This window comes from Somniosus microcephalus, chromosome 8 (assembly GCF_052327205.1).
Source record: "Somniosus microcephalus isolate GS21.2 chromosome 8, FLI_Smic_1.0, whole genome shotgun sequence".
In the NCBI taxonomy this organism is placed as follows: domain Eukaryota; kingdom Metazoa; phylum Chordata; class Chondrichthyes; order Squaliformes; family Somniosidae; genus Somniosus; species Somniosus microcephalus.
In genome coordinates, this window is record NC_140994.1 from 61,113,858 (window position 1) to 61,130,673 (window position 16,816).

Below are 16,816 nucleotides of genomic sequence, written 5' to 3' on the forward strand. Positions count from 1 at the left end.
GCCGTTCGGCACCACAGGTCTATACCGGTGTTTATGCTCCACACGAGCCTCCTCCCTATATAGCATAGACGTAGGCCATTGACCCATTGTGCCTGCGTCAGTCCGTTACGAGAGCAATCCAAAACTAATCCCACTGTACCACTTTCTCCCCATCACCCTGCATCATCATCAGTTTCAAATATTTATCCATGCAATGGTCCTCCGCTTCAACTACTCCCTGTGGCAAAGCATTCCATGCTCCAACAACTTGTATTTATACAGCACCTTTAACATAATAAAATATCCCAAGGTGCTTCACAGGAGCGTTATTGAACTAAATTTGGCACCAAGCCACATAAGGAGATATTAGGACAGATGGCCAAAAGCTTGGTCAAAGAGGTGGGATTTAAGGAGCGTCTTAAAAAGGAGAGGGGTAGAGATGTGGAGAGATTTAGGGAGGAATTCCAGAGCTTAGGGCCTAGGCAGCTGAAGGCATGGCCGTCAATGGTGGAGCGATTAAAGATCGGGGATGTGCAAGAGGTTGAATTGGAGGAGCACAGAAATCTGAGGGCTGTAGGGTTGGAGGAGGTTACAGAAATAGGGAGGGATGAGGCTTTGGAGGGATTTGAAAACAAGGATAAGAATTTTAAAATTGAGGCGTTGCCAAACCAGGAGCCAATGTAGATCAGGGATGATAGGTCAAATGGTACTTGGTGTGAGTTAGGGTGCGGACAGCAGAGAGTTTTGGATAAACTCAAGTTTATGTTGGGTGGAAGATGGGAGGCCGGCCAGGAGAGCATTGGAATAGTTAATGCTACAGGAAACTTTTATCCGGCACCGACGGGACCGGCATGGTGCCGGTTGATCAAAAAGTCCGGATTACAGAGAGGTATACTTGCCAAGGTACGAGAGCCTTGTACACAGCCACAGGAGTCCCGGTTACACGGCCACAGATCCAGGAGCCCCTGTTGCATGGCCACAGGTGCAGGAGTCCCGGTTACACAGCCACAGATCCAGGAGTCCCTGTTGCATGGCCACAGGTGCAGGAGCCCCGGTTACACGGCACTTGTGCAGGAGTCCCGGTTACACGGCCACAGATCCAGGAGTCCCTGTTGCATGGCCACAGGTGCAGGAACCCCAGTTACACGGCCACCAATATACAGGTAGACTACCCTTTATCCGGACTTCCGAAAACCGAAACCCTCAAAAACCGAAGGTTTTTTCGTTCAGCGTAAGTCGTGCGTACGACTTACGCTAAACGAAAAAACCTTCGGTTTTTAGAGGGCTCCGGTTGCGGAAGTTCGGATAAAGGGCAAGTCGTGCGCACGACCCCCCGCCAGCCCCGACAACCGCCGACCCCCCCGCGGACCCCGCCAACCGCGACACCCCCGCGGACCCCGCCAGCCGCCGACCCCCCCGCGGACCCCGCCAGCCCAGACAACCGCCGACCCCCCCGCGGACCCCGCCAGCCGCCGACCCCCCCAGCCCCGACAACCGCCGACCCCCCCGTGGACCCCGCCAACCGCGACTGATTACGCTGAGCGTCAGCGTAAGTCATGCGCACGACCCCCCGGCCGACCCACCTTCCGAAATCCGAAATTCTCCTTTATCCGAAACTCGGCTGGTCCCGAGGTTTTCGGATAAAGGATAGTCTACCTGTATTAGTAAAACTTAACCGGCAAAATTCAGGAGTAGGTTCAGGTAAGAGAGATTTCCGGATATTTATGTGCCGGTTAAAAGAGCGTTTCCTGTATTTACAAGTGTAAAGAAATTTGTCCTGCGTTCTCTCCTCAGGTGCCATGACCCCTCAGCACCGATTACCTCAACTGGAAGAAATAGTCTTTCTTTATTCACTCCATTAAAAACCGTAACATTTTAAAACCTGCATCAAATCTCCTCTTAGCCTCAGCCGTTCGGATGTATAACTGCAGACTGTTAGCTACAGAAATTAAAATTTGCAGTCATCTGCCACATTGTTTATACAGACAGTAAAGGTAATTTACTTGCTCAAAAGAACTTGCTGGAATCAGTTTGCCAGACATCAAATTAATTTACAACTCTTAAAAAGTCAGGAAACAATAAGTGTGAAATATTCAAGATCAAAATTAGCAGTGCTACAGACCTCAAATCTATTACTACTCCCTAATGCAGAACCATACATATTCAGCAGTTGAGTTCCTGCTCACTTATTACTGAAATCAAATTTTATCCTCTGATTGGTGATCTAAAAGCAATGTTAAAAATACATTACAAGACCAAATACAATTTAAAAATACTAACAACAGACATGTGAATTTTGTCCTCACCCTCAACTTAGAATGAAACAGGAACTCAGTGCTGGAATTCCTCAGACTCAGTGATAAAATATCAAAAAAAGAAAAAATTACTTTTCAAATTTTCATCTTTCTTTGCAGGTTCATTCACTCCAGATAGCTTGCTTTCTTCTTTGCACTGTCAGATGATATGTTACCTAGCAGTCTAATTGATAAATGAGAGCTCATCCAACCAGTGTCTCCGACAGAAATGAAAAGCGACCTTGCAACTTTAGAGCTGGGAGTCACTGATCAGCAATTTAGCAACTGGGTTACCTAAATACATCAGTTACTATCAATTATGCTGCGAATAGCTCAACAATCCAGTGATGCGTTTAGCATTTCAAAATATTTTTCAGGGCAACGTAAAATGCAATGCAAGATGAAGAATTATACACTGGTTCCAAGTTTTACCCAATACAGTACTTGCCTCTCCCTAGGACACAGAGCGCCATCAGGTTTGATGAATAGTTAGTTGAGTGGAACTTAAGGAGTGCTTGTCGTACATCTATGCCCATCTCTGCTGGCCTAGTTTCCAAGGTGAACTTGTTGCCTAAGATTGAAAATAAAAAAGAGGCAGTTTTAGGTAGCGTGATAAATTAGTTCATTGCTCAACCTGTGCTCTAGTTTTATATGAAGCTAGCTACTGTTTTCTCAGTTCTCTTCACGGTAACATCTGGTTTTGCATTTGAAAAAATTTGTGGAATTCAAAAAAAGCAGAGGCTGCAGCAATAGGTTTGCAGCTGAAGAACTCTACTAACACTACAATTTCAGTATACATGAGGGACTATTCTTACATACTGCTCATTCAGGTCTCAGAGTTCAAAGTGACTAAATGAAGCAATCTCATAATTCTTTCTACAGTGGCGACTTTTACACTATGACTCAATTTGGTTTTGGTTTCTTGAAATTGAAAAGCAATTCTTCTTACCAATTATTGGTATATTATCCAATGTCTGATTATACAAAAAGGTGAATTTATCAAAAGACTACAAATTAAAATTGATAACATATTTCAAGGCACTTAATCACACGCAGTAACAATGTTAAAGGTAAACACGAAGCAAAGTATTGGAATTTTATGGAAACACAATTGTACACTAAAAAGGCATGAAACTGGGGTACAAATTACATTTATGAGGGTTTTTTTTTTTTTTTTTTTGCACACAACACAGCTATTAACAGTCATCAGTTAACCCAAAATCCAGACCACTGATCCTGCGCTTCCAATAAGGTTAGAATACGAAGGAAATGCAGGTCAGAGAACCGACGCTGGAGTGCTGTCATCAGATCTCCAATCCACTCTCCCTTTGAGCGAGCATGATATTATTCAAATTTACCCTTATGTACAAGGTGCACGTTACATTAAATATATTACTGCAGCATCAAGCTATTTCCAAATGCACAAGGTAATCAGCGCTGATCGACTCCAAAAAATTTAATTTAATTTAATTTAGTTGTTTTAGTTTTGTAGTCAAATCAAGTGGGTGATAATGTGAAGCAAGCCAATAAATGTATCAGTTTTTCTAAACAACAGCACTTTTTGGCAAGGACTATACAGGTACAAAATGTCTTCTTCCTCCAACTCTCAAGACTTTCTTCTTCAGCCAGAAACAGAACAATCTGACCAACAACACCTCCACAGCCAGCTCCAGTACATGGTGTAGCTTTTATAGACAGAAAGTACAGCAAAGAAACAGGCCATACTGCTCGATGCCAGTGTTTATGCTCCACACAAGCCTCCTCTCGCCACTGTTTGTGTTTCCACAATGAAAGTCACACTCTAATTTGGAAGAGTAAACTGGTAGTGAACAGCTGCTATCTTGATCACAGCAACCTGAAGCTTTAGCTCGGTTACTTCCTGGCGTAGTATATGCTGTAATGGGCATTGCCATACATCTCTGTGGCACAATCTGTTAGCACGTTCAGCTGTTCACCAAAAGGTTAGTGGTTTGAGCCCACCCTGGGAGGATGGCTTTAACTAATTTTTTTACTTTAGGATTCATTGCCTCACAGGTCCAGGTTTTCAATGTGTGTTTTACATAGAATTACATATAAATTTACAGTACAAAAACAGGCCATTCGGCCCAACTGGTCTGTGCTGGTGATAATGCTCCACATGAGCCTCCTCCCACCCTACTTCGTCTAACCCTAAATGCATATCCTTTTATTCATTTCTCCCTCATGTGTTTATCTAGCTTCCCCTTTAAATGCATCTATGCTATTCACCTGAACCACTCCTTGCATGAGCAAGTTGCACATTCTAACCACTCTCGAAGTAAAGAAGTTTCTCCTGAAATCCCTGTTGGATTTATTAGTGACTATCTTATATTTATGACCCCTAGTTTTGGACTCCCCCAAACTCCTTCATAATTTTACAGCCTATTCAGTCTTTCCTGATAGTTGTAACCCCTCTGTCCTGGGATCATCCTTGTAAATCTTTTTTGCACCTTCTCCAGTGCATCTATATACTTTTTAAATATGGAGACCAGAACTGTGCACAGTACTCCTAGTATGGTCTAACCAAGGTTTGATACAAGTTTAACACAAGAGTGCTTTTTAATTCTATTGCTCTAGAATTGAAATTCCATGCTAGGTTTGGATGTTTATGGCCTTGTTACCTTGCGCTGTTACTTTTAATGATTTGTGCATCTGTACCCCTAGATCTCTTTGCTCTTCTACCCCATTTACTCTTTCCCTCCGCCCCCCCCCCACCCCTCCAAAAGGAGTACATGATTTGTACAGGTTTAGCATCACCTCTTTTCTTTGTACTCTGTGCATCTATTCATAAAATCTAGACTCCCAAATGCTTTTTTACAGTTTTATCAACTTGTCCTCCCATTTTTAAAGATCTGTGTAGCTGAACCCCCAAGTCTCTCTCTTCCTCCACTCTTAAAGTTTCACCACAGTGTCAGTATCTTCTCATTCTTCCTCCCAAAATCTGTGTACACGCACGCACATCACTGGGGAACACCACTAATTTAATTTAATTTTGAGATGAACAGGGAGGATTGATGAAGGGAATGCAATGGATGTTGTCTACATGGATTTTTGGAAGGCATTTAACAAAGTACCACATAGAAGGCTGGTTAACAAAAAATTGAGGCTCATGGAATAGGTGGGTCAGTGGCAGCTTGGATAAGGAATTGGCTTAAGGGCAGAAAACAAGGAGTTGGGGTAAATGGCTGTTTTTCAGACTGGAGGATGGTAGATATATGACCTGGATATTGGAATTTCTAAATTTGCCGATGATGCCAAACTTGGGGGTGTGGCAAACAGTGATAATACCAATCGACTGCAACAGTACATAACAGAATGGGCAGGCAAGTGGCAGATGGAATTTAATACAGAGAAAAGTGTGAGGTGATGCTTTTTGGCAGAAGAAATAGGGAGAGGCAATATACACTTAATGGCACAGTTTTAAAGAGTGTACAGGGACAGAGGGACCTGGGAGTTAATGTGCATAGGTCCCTGAAGGTGGCAGGACATATTGAGAGAGTGGTTAGCAAAGCATATGGGATCTTGGGCTTCATAAAGAGGTATTGAGTACAAAAGTAGAGAAGTTATGCTGAACCTTTATAAAGCGCTGGTTAGGCCACATGGAGTATTGCGTCCAGTTCTGGTCACCACACTTTAGGAAGGATGTGAAGGCCCTTGAGAGGGTGCAAAGGAGATTTACCAGAATGGTTACGGGGATGGGGGATCTTAGCTACGAGGGCAGGTTGGAGAAGCTGGATTTGTTTTCATTAGAGCAAAGGAGGTGGCGGGGTGATTTGATAGAGGTGTACAAGATTATGGTGGGTTTGGATAGGCTAGACGGGGAAAGGCTGTTCCCACTAATTGATGGTACAAGGACTAGGGGACACAGATTTAAGGTTTTGGGCAAGAGATACAGGGGGGACGTGAGGAAAAACTTCTTTTACGCAGCGAGAGGCGAGAACCTGGAACTCGTTGCCGACGGAAGTGGTGGAAGCGGAGACACTCAATGTTTTCAAGGGGAGGCTGGATAGGCACTTGAGGGAAATAAACTTGCAGGGCTACGGGGATAGAGTGGGGGAGTGGGACTGCCTGGATTACCCTACAGAGAGCCGGCATGGATGCGATAGGCCGAATGGCATCCTTCTGTGCAATTATGACTCTGTAGGAATTCGGGTTGACCTCAGCAGGTATTGGACGAATGCCTACTAAATAATCGAGTTCGACTTCAGGAGAACAATCGAGAAGTTGTTTATTTACGAGAACAAACGAAATACAGCAGGCAAGTGAGATAGTTGCAGGAGAGCCGTAGAGTAGGTCTTTCCCCAGCGGGGACGCCACAAGGACTGAGTCCACAGTCCTGTGGAGAGTGTGATGACGTCATCATGCTCCGCTGTTTCCCCACGCTTCGGGTGTCACGTGACCGCAGCGCGTTCGCCCGCGCTTGGGGCGGTCACGTGACCCGCGCCGATACGTCGGCGCGTTTACCCGGCATGGAGGCTGGCCGTTGAGGCCGAAGTCGCGAGCACGGGAGCTGGAGGCCGAGCTGGGGGGCAGAGCTGGGCCGGTGCTTGCCGCGGGAGCAGGAGATTGCGTCGCTCACGGCGGCTGGCTGATGCGGCCGAAGTCGCGGTAGGCCGGGCTGTGCCGGCGTCCGCTATGGAAGGCCGAGCCGGGCCTGTGGCCGGCGCGCGTGCGTCACGTGATGCGTGACGTCAGCGCATTAGGTCACCTCTTGAAGGGGCAACGGCCCAAACAGGCAAGTTAAAGGGGCAACGGCCCAAACAGGCAAGTTACATACAAACTAGTTAGGTTAAAGTGAATTATGTACATAGTTAGTAAGGGACAACCGGTGGTACCGCCACAACTCTGACTATTTACATCCCTCCAGTCTGAAAAACATCCATTAACTACTGCTCTCTGTTGAAGGACAGAAACTAATTCCCCATCCATGCTGCCACAATCCTTTTAATACCACAAGCCTTCATATCAACAATAAGCCTCCTATCTCTAAAATAACATTACCGAATACCATGTCCCCAACAGTCTCCGTATTTACTTAGCACTACGTTCCATTACTTTAGTAATTTAAAACAGAGGTTTTTAGTCAGGTTGGCATAGTTTTCCCCATCCTGCTTTAGTCTCAGCCATTCGCCATTTTATACAGGCTTTTTTGGTTTTTAACATACAAAATTTCCTGCATGTGAAATTGTGATATCCGGCACCGACGGGACCGAGCTGTTGCCGTCCCATCAAAACTGCTGGACAAACCAACGCTAATGTTAAAACATACGGCGCTCTGAGCTCCGTATCTAGCAACAAACCCCAACAGCTTCTAAACAGTCGGCCGTAGCTTGCAAGCGTCTCAGTAGCTAAGCAACAGCTTTAGCTAGACCTTGCAGAGCCTGACTGGTGAAAAAAAAGCAACGAAAAGAAAAAAACTTACTGAGCCGACTCCTGAATTTTGCCGGTGGATCAAGCATTCCGGACAGTTAACCTCCGGATAAACCAAAGTTTCCTGTATTATATAGTTATATAAAAATGGTTATAGAATCTTAATATTTACTAAATCCTACAGGTATACTCTATCCTACACCTTTATTAAATGCCTTTTCAAAATCCATATACATTTCATTCACTTTATTTCCTTTATCTATATATACTCCAAATAATTCATTAAATTTGTCCATAATGAATCCATGTCTTCCTGGACAACCAACCATTCATTTTATCTTGTATTATGGCCTCTAGCTTATCCATTACCAATCTTAGGCTGACTGGTGTCTAGTTAGCGGATTTATCCCTTTTTACAGCACAGGACATTCAAGCCATCTACTTCGGTTCTATTTCTCTGCCCTTTCCCTGAATGCTTTTATATTCTTCCTTTTCAAACCCACACACATCTAGTTTCCTATTAAATGATACAATAGCCTGGTGGTAAAACACTCAGTTCTGTGAATAAGTGTTATTCCAACTTGCTCCTTTTAGTGATGAAGCTGGCCCTATACTCTCTTGTCACAGACAGTGAAAAAGGTCTTCATTTTTCAAGCTTTGCTTCACAACTGTAACTCATGACGGTTCTTAAAATGTTGATGGTTACAAAAGTAATCATTTATGAACTGTATTCTTTTGCATTAAAAGGTTGAGCTTAGTTTTTTGTATAACTGACCAGTACAACTCCCATGAACTTGCTTGATGAGCCTGGGAGCTGGAGCGTGGTTTTGATGTTTATTGCAGTCTCACAGCAACCCTAAATGTGACAGTGATTCACCCATGTCTATAATATAGCAAGTTTCCTGATGCTATAACACATGATAGTTTTGCATGTATCTACTGTACACATTACTAATATTGGTCTCAAAGACAAGACAATTTACCTACCACCTTTATAAAAAATTGTTTAAAATGCAAATATTTCCCAAAACCTCCTATTCCTAGTAATTTATATGACATTTCTTTGGCCTGCTTTCCACAGTGGATTTGCAGTTGCACTTTCCCCACTGTCAAGTTTCCAATGACCAGCACCTTGAACAAATAGTCATTAACCATTATCTTAACTTTAGCTCACTGATCGCAGCCACAATGTCCGAGGCCAGCATCCCAATCAGCAAACATTAATGGTTCTCACTGATGAAAAGAACATTTTCATCCTAAGCAACACTGAACTTTTATTTAATGGCTGAAAGTGTATAAAACACTGAAAGTGACAGAGAAACAGAAAATGCTGCAAACACTCAGCAGCTCAGGCAGAATCTGTGGAGAGGAGGGTAGGATTAAAGTTTCAAGTTCTGATGAAAGGTCATCAACCTGAAGCGTTAACCCTATCTTTCTCTCTCCACAGATACTGCCTGGCCTGCTGAGCGCTTCCAGCATTATCAGTTTTATTTCAGATTTCCAACATCTGCAGTATTTTGCTTTTTGTTTTACTGAGACATTTTGAGTCCTGATTTTTTTTCTTCTTTCCACTCTCATCTTGAAGGTATTTGTAAATATTCTGACTAGCTGTCATGCGAGATGGGTTGTCATGATACATTCGGAGCATTATACTTCCACTGGAGCAGCGTGAAAACTAAAATTCCTTTGATGCAACTCCCTCACATTGAATAAGAACATGAGAAATAGGAGCAAGATTAGGCTATACAGCCTGCTCCTCCATTTAATAAGTTCATGGTTGAACTTCTACATCAAATCCACTTTCCCACCCTATTCCCATATCCCTTAATTTCCCTAGTGCCCAAAAATCTATCGATCGCAGTCTTGAATATACTCATCAACTGAGCATCCACGGCCTTCTGGGGTAGAGAATTTTCCAACTGAAGCTATAACTCTTCAGTCCTTTTCTACCTGGTTGTCACATTTTCACAGGTGTAGGGATAAAACCTCAACACCGATGATATGTCTCACAGAACATATCCACAGCAACTGTAGATCACCAGCACCAAGGCCCACATGAAAACTCCAAATAAAATCACAGGACTATGGAGAAAATGTGTTGCAGACATTTCAAACGTTAAAAGAAACTTCATTAAATCAATCATTTCAGAATTATGAAGCGGTTCATGGTCATACTGTATACAATAACTTGAGAAGGAAAATGGTAGCCAAGAATAGGAAATTATTTGAACAATTCAATTGGTTTGTTCATGGTAGTTTCTGATTCCAGAATCGAGAGTTCAAATAGTGCGAAATTTGAATAAGTCGTTTTGTAGTGCTTGCTCATTGCCAGCTTTGCTATATACCTGCCGAGTGTATCTAGTTTTTGATTGCTCTGCATTCAGTCAATGGGATATTTGAGAGAATCAGCATGGTTTACCTAATAGTTTTGAGCCAATTAGTTTTTTTGACTTGCTTTTGAGGTGCAATGCTGCGGACAGACTATAAACAATTTTAACTACAAAGGCAGATGAACAGTATTTCATTAGCACAATAGAGATGTACTAACATTATATTTTACTTGGTTAGTACAGCACAATCTGGATTTGGTTTTAAATAAGAAACCATTAGCAATTTTTGTCACACGTATTTGCAATGAGACAACATTCCAAGGCAGAAACACAATCTGGAGATTCGCAAATAATTAGTTTTTAAACACATTAATTGTCCTACATACTTGACCTATATATTTATTTAGGTCAAAGCAATTTAAATACTCAACAACAACTTGCATTTATATAGCGCCTTTAAAGGAGGAAAGAGAGAGACAGAGAAGTTTAGGGAGGTAATTCCAGAACTTGGGGCCTAGGCAGCTGAAGGCACGGCTGGAATGATAAACTCAGGGATGCACAAGAGGCCAGAATTGGAGGAGCACAGAGATTGCGAAAACTTGCAGGGTCAGAGGAGGCCATGGAGCGATTTGAAAACAAGGATGAAGATTTTTAAATTGAAGTCTTGCCGGACCAGGAGCCAATGTAGATCAGCAAGCACAGAGGTGATGGGTGAAAGGGCCTTGGTGCGAGTAAGGATACGGGCAGCAGAGTTTTGGATGAGCTCAAATTTTTGTAGGGTGGAAGATGGGAGACCGGCCAGGAGAGCATCGGAATAGTCAAATCTAGAGGTAACAAAGGCATGGATGAGGGTTTCAGCAGCAGGTGAGCGGAGGCAGGGGCGGAGTTGGCAATTTAACAGAGGTGGAAATTAGCCAGTCTAGGTGATGGAGCAGTATGTGGTCAGAGGCTCATTGCGGAGTCAAATATGACACCAAGGTTGTGACTGGTCTGGTTGAGCAGTGGGATAGAGTCGGTGGCTAGGGAATGGAGTTTGTGGCGGGGACCGAAGACAATAGCTTCAGTCTTCCCAATATTTAGTTGGAGGAAATTTCTGCTCAGAGTACTGGATGTCAGACAAGCAGCGAGACAAATCGGAGACAGTGGAGGGATCAAAAGGTGGTGGGGAGGTAGAGCTGGGTGTAGTCAGCATACATGTAGAATCTGATGTTGCGTTTTCGGATGATGTCGCCGAGGGGTAGCATGTAGATGAAAAATCCTCTTAGGCCTGGCCAATCATCGTTTAAAGTATTTTAAATTAAACTTCAAACTTTCTGAACTTTTTTGGGGAAGTCGAAAAATAAGCTGGTGTGTATTTTTTTTTTCTTTTTAAAAAGATAGCTGGCCATTAGGGGAAGGGAAACAAACAGTTCAGCTTGGTCACATCGCATTAACTTTTCCTGCATATTTCTTGCTCACTAAATAATAATGGCCCGTAATTTGCAGTCAGCAGCAAAGCCAAGGCACTCGCTGCGGACCTCGAAGAAAGCTGCCCACAGAGATCTCGCAATCTCTGGCGAGAAGTTTACCTTTCTCGACATGCAATTGATTGTAGCGCTGTGTAATGGGAATCCCCAGCGATGAGCTGCAATGACATCAACAAGCTGTCTAAGCAGCCAATCACACTGAAGAATTCTCACAACAGCAAACGAGGAAATGAAAAGCACCGAATTATCTGCACTTTAAAAAAATTAGAGATGTTCAAGAAGGCAGCTCACCACCACCTTCTCAAGGACAACTAGGGATGGGCAATAAATGCTGGCCTTGCCAGCGATGCCCACATCCCAGGAACGAATAAAAAAATATATATTCAAGGTGTAATTTTATCAATCTGCTTTGAGATGCTAAAATAGATGGTGTTCCATGGGACACAATCTGATTTCTGAAACCTTTTATTCTGGCAACATAATGAGTCAAATGTTTCTTTGTAACCGGGTAAAGAAACCTACAGCCCAAATCAGATTTTCCCAGATATTATCTAACCTAGGAGACTCGGAATCTGATGTAGCTAACTGCAAGCCTGTTTATAGACTACCTGTACTTTGAAGACCAAAGACCTTGGATTCAAATGCCTTGCATGCTCCCGATACCTCACCTCAACTTATCAGGAATACATTTACTGGCAATATCAATGAGTAGTGGGGTGTACCTTAAACCCTAGAAACAATGCCTTCAGAATCCACAATTGGATAATCTGGAACTGATGGTTGATCCAACCTCTAATTGACATTGGAGTGCATTAGAGAGACTGTTGGACAATGGATAATCTATTGGGCTAAGCATTTGTATATATTGCTTAGTACTTAAAAGCACCCTCATGCAAATGGAATATCATCATGATTAGAGTACAAGAAGCCAATCTATTTGTAAGGAGACAATTCACAAAGTTGCCAGAAAGCAAACATCTACAGAAACAAAGTCATATTTCAATGCAGCTGAGATTTGTTATAACTGACAAGGTGAGAAGCAAATATTAATGTCACCATATGTGGACTGCAATGACAAACACACATTTCTGGGGACTGAATGAGCCAATTTCCACTGGGATGAAACCTTTAAACAGCCCACACATTCAGGCCGTTAGTGGGTTGGGAAATATGGTACCAATACTTGGGGCTAAAGGTGGAATGAGAGGTGCTTCTTTGCCTCCACCTTGCTGGATGACCCTTGCTACAGGCATCTTAGGCTATCTTCTGGTCTCAATGAAATGGTGGCAGAAACCCTGCCTAGATTTATAGTCAAATGACCTGTTTGCCCAACCTCTTAGGAAGTATAGGGGTTCTACCGACTGTGTTTGTAGCACTCAAACAGCAACTTCGAACTGCTTACTAAATAACCCTTCCTCTCATCAATGGCCCTTTCAGGCAGTTTCTTGTGCAGTTGCATAAAGGCAAACCATAAATCTGCAGCCAAGCAAGCAGGTTTCCAAGAATGTCCAGGACAACTAAATCTGCACTTTTCTTCAAAGAAACATCGTTTTCCACATATAGGGAACAATCAAATGCCAACAGGAGAAAGCTAACAAGTCAGACAAAAGGAACAAACCATTACAATATGTAGTAAGAGATGATGATGCAATTCTCTCCCTAAACCTCTCCACCTCTCTTTCCACCTTTAAGACACTCCTTAAAACTTACTTCTTTGACTAAGCTTTTAGTCACCTGTTCCAATATCTTCTTACATGACTCGGTGTGAAATTTTATCTGATAATCGCTTTGGGATATTTTACTACATTAAAATGCTATATAAATGCAAGTTGCTGTTGATGTGGAAGACATCCTGAAGACAACATCTCTTAAAAAAGGACAGCAGTGTTTGCAATTTTCTTCAATTTAAACTCGTGGAAACTGGATGAAAAGACATCATTTTTTTTTACCTACAACAACTTGCATTGCAAAGGGGTTAGCGAGGGAATTGCAGAGCACGGGTCACAGGTGGCTTAAGGGACAACTGCCAACAATGGAGCAAAAGGAAGGGGCAGTCAGAGGAACAGAGAATATGTGAGGGCTGGAGGAGGCTGAACAATGCAATATCCAGAGTTATTCCTCTGCTGGAACAGCACTACATCCAGCAACATTTCTCTGCTGGAACAGCACCATATGCAGTAACATCCTCTGCTAGATCAGAGCTGTATTAAAGTGACAAGTCATGCCTCTATTGAAGAGACATGCCTCTACTAGTCCTGTCACTTAGTTTCCTTTCTCCCACTGAACTTTATTATTTTATGTATATAACTTCAATCAAACCCAAGCACTAATGTTCTGCAGATGAGCCATAAAGTTAAAAAAGCAGACCACCAGCTTCTGCCACCAAACTGCAGACATTTTTCTTCTGCAGTCTTGTAGTTTGTAAATTAATTTTCTATGGCCCAATTTACATCAACCACTTCATATTTTGTCATACAAACATTTGTGTTTTCATCACAACAGTAGGATAGCTCGACATCCTCTGAAAAGTCATTAGGATGCACACAATTTCTTAGTGGCTTGTTCAACGCAAGCACACAATAATTACTCTCTATGCACACCTAGTAAATCTGATAAGTCATTCTGCAATTGTTGAGCTTAGTTTAGCATTCGCCCGATATCTTGCTGACTAAATGAGTTTTGTTCAAAAGTAATCACTATTCCTCATTGCCTGCACGTTTTAAATTAATTTCTTTCAAAAATAACTAGTGTGGCTATTTTAATTAGGGAGAAACTGTAATGCTCCAGAATAGAGTACGCCTCAAGCACATTACGTTTTACATACACCCCCCAAGACATTCTTCAAGGGCACTATTTTCAGAAGTCATGGTAAAGCCATGTATGTTATATTACTCATGGTCCAATAATGTTTTAACTGCTTTTTGCCATTCAGTTTCCATTTTGTTCTTAAATCTAATGACTTATTTTTTAATTTCTCTTTTTCCTCGAGTTTCACTGATTTCTTTCATATCTTGTAAACCCTTTTCAAATGTGCAGTTTTGTCAGCACGGAAGCCACATGTGCTCTGACTCAGTGGAAGTGTCACTCTGAATTAAATCACATCACACCAACCCTAAACAGCTGAGTAAGAGTTTGCACCTGTTCAAAATCATCCATTACATAAAAATTCACTAGAAAAGACACTGATCGAGAGCTTTGTGTATTTTAAACTGGATTTTTTCCTCCTTTGCGGAGGAGAGAAGTGACAATTACAAATCAGCTAGAGTCAAGGGCAGAGATAACTCGAAAAACACACCATCAGGACTAAGGCACGGGCCAATGAGCATGTGGTGAAGACTGTAAATGAGGTACTACTAATTTAGATCCTAATTACAGTTCAGTCAATTAAATTTGAAACACAGCAACAGCTGGCTTAATCTTCAAACGTTGGCAGCAGAATGCAAATGGTCACAAAGTGCAAATGTTACAATGCATAACAGTTTCGTTTTGCAGTAGCTGAGCTGTTTCAAGATGATTTGATCATGTGGCTGGTGAACTGGGTATAAATGGATGAATTAGCAGCCAATATCATTGATCCTTGATGCAGGGACAGCAGATCCTGTCACACACACAGTTCTGTATCAATCCACCAGTGTTTATGCCCAATACAGTATTTTCAGTCACTCAGGTGCTTCAGTCAAAATGTTAAGAGCCATATACTCTGCTCAAATTTAAAGTTATAGCACAAAACAGGAGATCCATTCTGGGTTTCAGTATTACAGTCTTCATCAAGGTTACATCAGAATCGATCACTTCGAGGTCAAGTATGCTCTAGTTCAGATGTTAATTGTTGCAACAATTCAAGTTAAAGTGCATCAGTAGTAAATATATCTGCTTCACTGTATTCAGTGGATTACTAATCTGTTAACTGAATGGTAATTTGAAAGACTGCATCAAGAAAGTGTCAAAGTTAAGTTTATAGGACCCAAACTACCCAAGGTAAATTAAAAATATCATATGCAACCATAATATTTTAAACAGAATTACTGTGTTAGCCTGACTATGTATATTTCCCAGGGAGGAACAGCATATTTAGATGCATCACTTTGACAGGACAATATGTCTACTTAAACACAAAGCACAAGTTTGAAAAGCCATTTGAACAGTTTAAGAGTGTGGAATGCAAAACTTCTAGCAATAACAGCAATAAGTTTATTCATTCAGGAAAAGACACTGATGTATGAATATAGCAATGTAAACATCTGATTCCAAATGGGCTCCTGTTCTAATGTGACTCTTGGCACATTTTAATGTGAACTGTCAAGTCAATAACATACTGAAAAAGTGTGCCTGCTTACTAGGTAATTGAACAGCAAGAACGGTATTAAACTTAACAAGGCAATGTGACTAGTTCCACACAAAGCAAGTGCTTTGAAAAGGCCTCTGCAAACTTCATTCAAGTGGCCATTCTTCACCTGTGGCAGTGAGCTTTAGCATGCTATGCATCCAGAGGGCATCACATCTGAGCCACATATTGTCCTTACCCAGCATACGCATGTATATTTCATGCAATAATCATTGAGGAATGACTGCAAGTGGAACCCTGGTTTATTCTCCATTTCCAAGCACAAGCGACATTAATGCAAGACCACTGCCACTGTAGCGCAGATCAGCTAACAATACAGACCTTGTCCAGCTTCCATGAAATTCAGGACCGCACCACATTTGGTGCATTTTTACCAACTGATGGGAACCTGCGCGCAATAATATTTTCATAATTCATTTTAGACCCATTAGCATTCACAGCACAACCACACATCAAGACAAACACAATTTTATTAATGCAACACTACATTGAGTTATTAATTAGATCAGTGAGCTGCGCTATCTTCTGTCACTGGCTAATACGAGACACTGAATGCCTGGTTTCCACAAATGTTTGGCTAAAGACGTGCTTTCATATTTACAATTTTACTCAATCGGGTTTTTCAACAACTGAATACCAATTTATTACAAAATACTATTTTATGTATACCAATTCAATTTAGAAGACTACACTAAACACTAACCTGTTCCAAATGAACTAAATTGATGTTCTGGGTTGCCTGTAGATTTCTCCAACTGGAACAGTCTCCAAGCATCATTCATTAGATTTTTCTCGTGCTCTGAGTCAACAGCATTGACTTCTCGATCTTTACAGCTGGCATCAAACAAAGGACAGAGGAAAAACTGGGCAAACCTAAATTTAAAAAAAGTTGATACAGTACAGCTTTGAGGAATATTATTAGAGCACAAGAATAGTTCAAAACTTCAAATGCATAACAGGATTATAGATTACATCAGAAATTCATTTCCAAATAGGTTTTTCAATTTACCAACG

At 41.9% G+C, this 16,816-nt stretch overlaps 1 protein-coding gene across 4 annotated transcripts in view; it reads right to left on the minus strand.

Moving 5' to 3' along the window:
- The window catches only part of ide (insulin-degrading enzyme), a 136,883-nt gene that overhangs the window by 105,070 nt on the left and 14,997 nt on the right, over window positions 1–16,816 (minus strand). For all 4 annotated transcript variants that reach the window (XM_085994779.1, XM_085994780.1, XM_085994781.1 and 1 more), the window contains 2 exons: window positions 16,506–16,675; window positions 2,722–2,844 (listed from right to left, as the gene is read on the minus strand). In XM_085994779.1, coding sequence (XP_085850905.1) covers window positions 2,722–2,844; window positions 16,506–16,675 — 293 coding nt within the window. The remainder of the gene's footprint in view (window positions 1–2,721; window positions 2,845–16,505; window positions 16,676–16,816) is intronic.